Here is a 10,022-nt window from a genome sequence, read left to right on the forward strand (position 1 = left end):
CTCTCTCTATAAAACCAAGCATCTAGATCTTATTTGTATGATAAAAATTTTAAAAAATACATAAAAAACCTGTAAAATTTTTGGTGCATACCGATTTTTACATATTTGATTGGTTTATATATTCCAATTACCCTATATATATATATATATCAGCCTTATGGGAAGCAATGCAAGCAATATCAATTTAGTGTCATATCTTGCCCACAAATTTGATACAAGATGTCACCTTATTGAAATGACCGACCACAAATTCCATGGGAAGCAATGCAATCAATATCAATTTACTGTCATATCTTGCATATCAATTGTTTTCTTAAATACGAGAGAGAGAGAGAGAGAGAGAGAGAGAGAGAGAGAGAGAGAGAGAGAGAGAGAGATTGTTTTCCAAGGAAATATCCACCAACAAGTTTGCTTAGCTTTCAATGAATCATTCTTATTTGCCCCATTTCTCACATCCAAACAAACATAAGAAAGTTGAACAATGAGGTTGGAAATCACATTTGGAGCCATTTTACTCACTTGATTCGCGGTTACATCAAGAGGGAAAGAGCCCGGATCATCAGCTAAGGCCCCGTGATCTAAAAAATAACATAAGAACCTTTCATAATTTAGTGAAGTATTTGGAATGCAGTGAGAGCTAATCATTCCGATTTTAAGGAATCACATGTCATTGATAAGTAGAAAATTAGTCAAGCCAAAAAGACGCTTCTCCTTTCATACAATATGGAGAAGGCAAACTGACATACCAGGGTTACGGGAGAAAAATGATGTGCCATCCTTTTTAATGGAAGTGTTTTTAACGCGTTATTTTAAAGTGTTGGCCGCGTTTATAACGGATGGACCCATCAGCAGTGGCGTCACAGACGGCAAGGTGTGCCATGCCACAACTCTTGGGCAGACCAAAGAAAATGACTCAAATACCTCCTGCTTTCTGGAGGTCATTCGAACTTGCTAGTGCTATTTTAATAATTTCCCCACCAGACAGTGCCCACCAGAATGGGCACGTTCTAAAAAGTCAAAAATCTAAAAAAAATGTTAAAAAGGAAGAAACAAAAACCCTGAGGTAAGCGCTGGGTCCCACCAGGACTTCCCCCTGATATGGTCACCCTCTGCTCCCTTCTCTCTCTCTCTCTCTGTGCAAATCAATGGCGGGTTCCAGAATGACCAACAGAAGTTTCTGGCCACTTAGGCATATAACGGCTACTTTTAGCGTTTTATCGACCGTTGGCGAGCTCTGAAGTCTTTTGTGAATGATGATTGTGTGAGGCAGCACTTGGTGTGTGCAAGAGGACTGTGGGGTGCTCTCTAGCATTTCAGCACTCTTTCAACGGCTAGATTTTACGTTTCTATCTTTTGGTTCATTGAAGATTGGGAAAGAGAAAGGTGTTGAAGAAGATTTTCGGAATTTCCACACACCAACGGCTAATTTCTAAGTCTCTGATATAGACAGTGAAGAAGAAGAAGAAGGGGAGAAAGGAAAAGAAGAAAATAGGGTTGTTTTGGAGATTCATTTTATTGGGAGTGGTTGTTGGTCGCTGTTCAAATTCGAACTCAATATTGAAAAGGTAAGGACTAAATGACACCCATTTTTCCTTTTCCTTTTTCTAACCCCAATGCTCCTTTGTTACCATAGTAGCTTTTTCTCTTCTTTTTTTTGGCTTTTAGAGTCGGGTTGCATTTATAGAATGATGAAGTTGGGCGTTGAATTTTTTGTGAAACCAAGCCACCCCAAGAGTTCTCCCCAACAACTTCCGAAAACTTGAATTTGATAAGTTTTCAGAAGATTGCATTTCCTCTTTCATTTGGAGTATCACTTTATTCTTTCCAAAGAATGATCTTAGGTGGTTTGTTGCCCAAATCTCAATTGCTTTTGGTTAATACAAGATTTTCATCACAGCTGGAGTGTTGATTTGTTCTGTGGTAATCCCTCAACGTGCCTGAGCGTGTAAAAAATTGCCTCTGGAGTTCTTTTAATCTATTTTTCGTTCTTTTTAAATGTTCTCGTGTTGGTGCTTGATATATTTCTCGAAGGTGAAAAATTAACTTTCATCAAGTAATCCATCAACATCTAAGCTTTCTATTTTTGGCTGAATTAGAGAGATTTTGGAAAAGACATCTAAAATGTATGTAATATAGATTTTTGTGCTTAAAAAGGAAAATTTTCGGCCATTTTTGCATGATCAGTTTTCTTAGGAAAGTTCGAACGAGCCTAAAATATTTCTTTTCACTGATCTTCAGTCAATTCCTTTTGGGGTTTCAGATATCATGAAGAATTTTGGAGGAACTTCTGAATATCTGTCTCAAACATACTTTTCTGTTACTCGTGACGTATGAGTATGGTTCACCCTCAGCAAATCTAAATCCATGCTTGACATTTTATGCGAGGTTCTGTAACTACGAGTCATCTATTTCTCTGTAATTGGTTATCTTCCGATTTCTCCAACTTTATTTAAACCTTTTTAGCAAGTTTGTTAAGGACTTTCACATCAGATTATCCTTTTTCTTTTTCGCTGGTTTGATTCAACTTAGAAACCATTTTTTTTTAATCTTTAGATTTATGTGAGTAAAGCCATGGCTGGGAGTCGCCCTATAATAGTTGGAAACTTTGGCCCTTAGGATCTTCTTGTGGACCATTTGCAGGTTACATTGAATAGATAAGGTCCACTGGAACAAGATGTCACCTGTGGAGGAAAACTATCAAGAGGACTATAATGTTGGTTGTGGAGAAAAGATTGATCGAGTGAACACTGATAGTGGAATTTCTGTTCTAAGTTCTGAGACGTACGGATATAGCAGAACGAACTCACAAACTTCAACCTCAACATTCACCAATGAAGATATCAGCAGTCCAGATCGATCTCCTTGGCTAGGCTGGTCAGTTCGGAAGTCTGCAGGCAAGACTGGAGCCAGCCTGACTAGAATGTCAATGAGACTAAGAACACGTATCCTGGACGAAAAATATAATGATCAAGAAGCAGATTATTTTGGTAAAACATTTTATTCTTAATTCCATTCACCTTATCTTCCTTTGATCATTCATATGTGACTGAGTCGGCTAGAACGGAAGCCAAGATTTACAGCTCGCAGGACTTGCGTTAATGATGCTTGACTAAAAGAAATTTCCAGTCTTCTACTAAAGTTAGTAGGGAAAATGTCTATTTCTGAGAACAGTTCCCCAACTGTTCATTGTTTCCATGCAAACTGTAGCAATTTTTTTTATTAGTTCGGAGATATTGCTTTTTCGATTGTTAGTTTGGTCACCAAAATAGCAATTTTCTGAAGAATTCACTGAATTTAGCTTCCCTATTTTTCCAGCTTTTGTTATTATAATTTTTCATATTCTTAGTTTCATGTTTTCATTTCTTTGTCATTATTAAAGCATGAAAAATAAGCGTTTATGTATAACTCTCTTCACTATAACTCTTGCAAGTATGTTTAGTTGAGGTTTAGTCAAGTGGAACCTGTTTGTGTCATACATTTCCTTTTGTTTATCCTTGAATTACTAGCTTTATACAAATTTATAAAGTGACATACTTCTAATTAATTAAAAATTATTAAACTTTTTTAAAAGAAATACACAAATGAGTGCTACTTGTTTAATTTTCCAAGTAAATATTAGAAATTTAAAAGAATTGGTTATATAATATGTGGCTAGCTATGTCACATGGGTGCGGGTGCGGCACTTTCAAAAACCTTGGGTGCGGGAGTGCGGCAGGGCAAAAATCTAATATATATATATAATTTTGAAGGTTTAACTGTTAACATTGTCATAATATCATTCATCATGCATGAAATATATCAACCTTTTGCCCTAATCCTCTTTCGCAGCCCCTTTTGATCGGGCAACAGTTTTTTTTTTACGTTCAAAAATTTGGACGAAAACGAGCTTGGGTGCGTTGACCGCACCCAGGGTCGTGTTGACTGCACCGGGTGCCGCACCCGCACACGCACACGCACCCGCATCGCGTCACGTCGACGCGGGTGCGGCACCTGCTTTGCTGAGTCCCTGTGACTTAGGTGGCTAGATTTTCCAGTGAACTCTGAAAATTTTGAATCAAATGTTTAATAATTTTTCTGATTTGGAGGTTGTAGTCGTGCTTTGTTGTTTCTAAGCGAAAGTTGTTCAAATTTATGGTTCCAGAAGAGGAGAAATTTGAGATGATGAAAGAAAGGTTTGCAAAGCTGCTGCTGGGTGAGGACATGTCGGGTGGTGGGAAAGGAGTCTGTACAGCTGTGGCCATTTCAAATGCCATCACAAATCTCTATGGTTTGTCCCTCAAAAATTTTCTGCTCTTTGAGAATCAACTTCAACTAATAAATTCTGCTTGTATGTAAGAAAACTTCATTGCAATTTGAATTCAACTCCTAATATCCTTTCATAATTCTTAGCTTCAGTTGGGATTTCCAAAGTAGTAATAAACTAGGAGTATTTTTTTAGGATTCAAAGAGGTCAAAAGTTGAGCTCTGAGCAACAGTCTGCTGTTTCTTGTGATTTTGTCCAACCAGTCCATTTGCCAGTTCCATTTTGACCAACGAGTTCATTTGACCAGTTCCACGGAGAGAAAACAGCCCCACACTGCTGTCAACCTGTGTTAGTTGCTCAGCTGACACATATTTCATGTGAACTTTAATTCTTTGATTCTAGACTCCAAACTTAGGAGAACTAATAGATTGGTGGTTCTGTTGCACATTGGTCTAATACCTGCTAAATGATTCAAAAATTTGATGGTACGTGAGTTGGATTCCAAATAACAAAAAGGTTCCAATCTGGGCAGGCACCTAATCTGGTCTTCCATTCCCACAGTGATAAAGAGATAATTGTATTGTGTCCAACTCAAAAAGTGATGCACATTCATGCACATAGTGAACAGAATGCAGAAGCACAGACATATGGTAGCCTGTTCCTGCTGTGGGAGGATCAGTCTTTCAAGCAATTCTTATTCAATGTTGCCATCTATATTGCTAACTTGTTTCCTAGATAATTCATGCTGCCAAGATAACTGTAGATTTTATTCCATGCAGCAACTGCTTTTGGACAGCTCTATAGATTGGAACCTCTAAATCTTGAGAAGAGGTTGATGTGGAAAAGAGAGATGGAATGCCTCCTTTCTGTTTGTGACCACATAGTTGAATTTGTTCCTTGTTGGCAAGATCTTCCAGATGGCAAAAAACTAGAGGTAAGAAGTTGCAAAACAAGGTTCAAACTGTCAATCAGTCAATGTTTCTAAAACTGTATCTTATGTGAAATATGTCTGTTAAAGGTGATGACTAGCCAGCCCAGATCAGATATTCAGATAAATCTTCCTGCACTTCAAAAGCTGGATACCATGCTTCTTGTAAGCAGCAATGCACTAGAAACTCTTGCTCTATTTCTTTTGTAATTGTTCTTTCTCTATTGCATAACAAATACCTCCAAGAAAGTGAGCCAGAGCTTGAAATTTAAAATCATGGCTGGCCTGACTTTAAGCCGGCAGCTTAATTTTGCAGATAATTTGATGCTTCAAGGTTCAACCTAAGGCTTACTTTCCACAACCTTACTCTTGCATACGTGTATGCACATATTCACAATCCATGCATCGGCTGGTTCATCTTGTTGGACTCAAATGATGTCTGATATTTCATCTCTTTGAGCAGGATATCTTGGATAGTTTTAGCAACACAGAGTTTTGTTATGTAGATCAGGGAAGTGTGCCATCATACCGTGAGCAAGGGCAGATGACTCCTAGGCAAGAGGAGAAATGGTGGCTTCCAACTGCAAGAGTTCCTCCTCGTGGCCTCTCACAGAAATCCAGGAAACAGTTACAGCACAAGCGTGACCGTGCAAATCAAATTCTTAAAGCTGCCGTGGCTATCAACAGTAACATTCTTTCAGAGATGGAAGTCCCCGAATCATATATGGAATCTCTACCAAAGGTTAGTTGTGAGCCACTTAATTCTATGCAATTCGTACAGTATGGATCAGAATTAGAAGATATGTGACTTAAAGATTTTCAGAGCTGTCCTTGTTGGGTTGTCTCATTTGGAATGACCAGAAACTTGACAAGACTCTGTCCCAATCACAATAATGTAGAACAATATAAAAGGACTGTAGATAGATATTCCTTTACATGCTCTTGGCATGTGTGCAGACTGGAAAGGCCACTTTGGGTGAAACAATGTACAAATACATCACAAACCCAGATCATTTCTCCCCTGATGGGATTCTCGGTTGCCTTGACTTATCATCTGAACACAATGCTCTCGATATAGCTAACAAAGTTGAAGCTTCAATATATGTATGGAAGCGTAAAGGAGGCCTGGTTTACTCAAAATTTTCATGGGATCTGGTCAAAGATATCATGGTTGATGGAGATAAAATGGAGATGCTCACTGACAGAGCTAAGAGCTTGCTTCTTTGCTTGAAGCAGAGATGTCCTGGTCTGTCTCAGACAAGTTTGGACACAAGCAAGATCCAGTACAATAAGGTAAAAGGTCACATATTCTTGGGTTTTGTTATTTGGTTTCAGTGGTGTACTATGTTGCTCTTAATTTTATTGCTGTTTTATGTTGATCTGTTGATGGTTATCAAATTGCACCAAACAGATCCATTATTCTGCGTTGTACTGGATACTACATGGACTCCAAAATGTATCTAGTATTCTTCGGTTTGTTCAGCTCTAGATGGTTTCAGTGTTGTACTAGATACTACATGGACTCCAAAATGTATCTAGTATTCTTCGGTTTGTTCAGCTCTAGATGGTTTCAGTGTTGTACTAGATACTACATGGACTCCAAAATGTATCTAGTATTCTTCGGTTTGTTCAGCTCTAGATGGTTTCAGTGTTGTACTAGATACATGGACTCCAAAATGCTGGCAGAGAACACAGTTAAGGTTATTTCCAATGCTCAAACACTTACAATCTATTTAACAGAGCAGGGCTGGTAAACAAGCCGAACAAACCGAACAAGAGGGTGTTCAAGATGGCTTGTTTCTTGTGTTGAGCTGAGCTGAGCTTGAGCTCATGAAAAGCCCGAGCTAAATGAGATGAACACGAGCAAGCTCATTTACAAAAAGATATATTTTTTAAAACTTAAAAACAATGAAATTTAGACCCTAAACCTACTAAGCCAATCTCAAACTAGCTCATTTTCCAAATAAATCTTATAAGCAATAGGATTTGAACTCTAAACTTATTGCTTGCAGGCCCAACACTTCAATCATCTTCATTCTATAATATAAAATATATGTAAAATGTATTTATTATTACTAAATGAGTCTATACAAGTCAAGCTGAGACAAACATTGGTTGTTCATGCTCGAGCTTGTTGAGCCTATTTCACGAGTACGGGCTCTTTTCAAGCCAAACATGAGCTGAGCCACGAGCAGCTCATCCAGTTTCCCAGCCCTAGTGTCATTATTTACCTGTTTTTTTACACAAATGTGTTCAGAATGTATTTAAACACCTACACGTTTCTAAATATTTGTGTGTATAGATGCATTTGCTGATATATCTCTTTCTATTGACAAATTCCTATCTTATTTCCAGGATGTTGGGCAAGCAGTCCTTGAGAGCTACTCAAGAGTCTTGGAAAGTTTGGCATACAATATTGTTTCCTTGATCGATGTCGTAATGTATGCTGATGACATGGCCAAGCATTGCACAGCAAAGCTCTTGAAGACGACACCCTCAGATTCTCCCATTATTTTCAAAGTTCACAGGAGTGATTCACCATAAGTTTTGGCATGTTCCTCATTTCACGAGCTTAAGGTTACTAAGTTAAAACTTGGAGCAATCAAAAGTACAAGGACAACGAAAGGTCTCGTTTTGTAGTTTACAATCACTGCCACTATGATGTGTTTTTTTGTGTTAGTTGAAGTGGTTTCTTTATGTTAGTTGTCATGGGGACAACTAGAATGTAGCTTGTAGATTGAGAGGCTCTACTTGCAGCCAATCTTTGTAACATAGCGCCATTATATCAGTACCACTGATCACTAAGAGTTGAAGCTTTATGTTTTGACTAACCCAAAAGTTCCACTATTTGATTTTAGGTCAAATTGCTTCATAGTGATGCCTTGAAATTTGAGTAGCTGACATTGGTTAACTAAGTTGATCTTGATATATTTGTTGGATAAAGCTTTTCAACCAGGAACAATGTACCTTATAAAAAGATCAGCATATGCTTTCATACCCTTGAATGCAAGACCAGTTTTGTAACACTGTATGGGGAAAAAATAGTCAGGAAGGGGGGGGGGGACTGTATAACTTCACAAGGGTACGTTTCACTGCACTTTGCAGAAGTGATTTTGAATTATTTTTGAGTCTCTCTTTGAGAATCACAGTCACTTCGTCGAACCTGTGACTTTTTTCTCTGAATCGGCTAAACATTTTCATTTTTAAGCATTATCTCATGCAACCATAAGAGAATCATTTTCTCATATTTGTAATTATAAGAGAAAATAGTTCTCTTAAAGACTCGTTGTCTCAAAACTTTGAGAGTGATACTAGTAAGGGTGTAATCCAGCACTGTCACAAGGGCACGGCAAAAAGCATTTGACAGATGCCATTTTTGCGTAATTTTCCATTAAGATAGTATATAGGACAACGACACGAGTATCCAGTGTGTGAGATAAGGCAAACATGCCTCAAGTGAACGTTGACCTTCTCGCTGAGCCTACAAAGATTACCTGCTTCAATGGGTGGGCTCCGTAAGGGCTTGGGTGTTGGTGATCCCACCCAGAGATTACCGGCTTCGGGAGGAAACTTCGTCAAAAAAAAAAATCAATTATTGTTACGTTAGAGTGCTAAATTCCCAGAGAGAGAGAGAGAGATGCAGTGAGGAGGTTTTTTCTAGTCAGATAGAACGAGAGAGGGGGAGAGAGCATCAGGTACAAGATAACGATGTAAAGTGGTTTCCTGTTATTGTGCAAGCATGCATGCTTTTTTTCTTAAAGGCAAGCTGGGGTTAGGCAGACCCCCTGAGTTTTGAACCTGCAACGTCGCACCACAAGGAGACGTGCGCTCCTATCAGCCCCCGTTAGTGCAACCATGAATGATGTCTATTTTGGAGTTGAGTTGCAGACAATGGCATACTACCACTTCAAGCATCCCTAAACATTCTAAATATGAAAAAATGATGCATTTTAAAAAATGCCCCACAATTTACTAAATCTGCCGAATGGATAATATAGCAAGTTTCCAATTTTTTATTGATGCTTTTACCCCTCGCAGATGTGAATTTCTAATTTTTGCAACGCTAAAATAATACACCCTTAAAACTCGTCAACAAAATCACATATGAGGTTGTGATTTTCCAAAAAAGATTGTGAAATTTTACACAATTTGCAAAATACATGACAAGTTTCGCGCGATCACTTGCGAAAATCATAAAATTTGCAAAAGTTCGATAATTGTGAAATTGCATATGAGCATCACATGAAGTATTGCAAAATTTAAAAATATTTGTGAAAGTCCAATATTGCAAAATTTCTTATTTGCATTGCACCTGTGTTGTAAAAAAAAAATCTTGCAAAATTTTGTTTCATATAAACGTGTGTTTAGTGTTTTTTTTCTTTTTCTCGTTTTTATATGGAAAAAGCAGTAACCCCAATCTTCCTCCCTCTAGAACCCCAACCCTTCTGGTGATTCCCGTGAAAGTTGCTCACTCCACTTCGTGCAAGGTTGAGATATCTTTCTCCTCCATTTTTTCGGTTAGCTATTAAGGTTACAATTTTTTTTTGTTTAACGTTTATGGTTTACAATCTTTAGAAAATTTCGCATATAGTTACTTATTTTTGTTTGTTGCTTGTCAATATCCAGTAGTTTTGTCATTATTTATCTCTATTTGATTGGGACTATAGTTGACTGTGCATGAGTATTCAATTAGTTAGATGTGGTTGGGGTTGACTGTGCACAAGCATTGAATAAGGGTTGGTTGTAAAGGTATTGTAAATTATTTTGGGCTGTTAGTTTTCAGAGTTGTTAACTAAGTGATACATTATGTGGTTCGTCCATGTAGTTATAATGGTTGCTGAAATGGTATTT

The 10,022-nt window shown here is 37.8% G+C and overlaps 1 protein-coding gene across 1 annotated transcript; it reads left to right on the plus strand.

The window, feature by feature from the left end:
- The first annotated feature begins 2,640 nt into the window (after nucleotides 1–2,640).
- LOC149815894 (rop guanine nucleotide exchange factor 7-like) lies at nucleotides 2,641–7,715 on the plus strand. The gene is made up of 7 exons (XM_089990644.1): nucleotides 2,641–2,987; nucleotides 4,142–4,267; nucleotides 5,023–5,177; nucleotides 5,262–5,336; nucleotides 5,635–5,913; nucleotides 6,129–6,464; nucleotides 7,527–7,715. Exons 1-7 carry the CDS (start codon nucleotides 2,675–2,677, stop codon nucleotides 7,713–7,715), a joined length of 1,473 nt encoding a protein of 490 aa, XP_089846770.1. The 5' UTR covers nucleotides 2,641–2,674.
- Nucleotides 7,716–10,022: the final 2,307 nt, after the last annotated feature.

Source organism: Nuphar pumila, chromosome 15 (assembly GCF_984573655.1).
Source record: "Nuphar pumila chromosome 15, dmNupPumi1.hap1.1, whole genome shotgun sequence".
Lineage (NCBI taxonomy): Eukaryota > Viridiplantae > Streptophyta > Magnoliopsida > Nymphaeales > Nymphaeaceae > Nuphar > Nuphar pumila.

Excerpts from the sequence above, each read along its gene's own strand:
- LOC149815894 (XM_089990644.1), top strand. The coding sequence starts at position 2,675 with ATGTCACCTGTGGAGGAAAACTATCAAGAGGACTATAATGTTGGTTGT. Across the intron at positions 4,268-5,022 it reads TGCCATCACAAATCTCTATG|CAACTGCTTTTGGACAGCTC; the intron begins GTTTGTCCCTCA and ends TATTCCATGCAG. Across the intron at positions 5,337-5,634 it reads AGCTGGATACCATGCTTCTT|GATATCTTGGATAGTTTTAG; the intron begins GTAAGCAGCAAT and ends CTCTTTGAGCAG.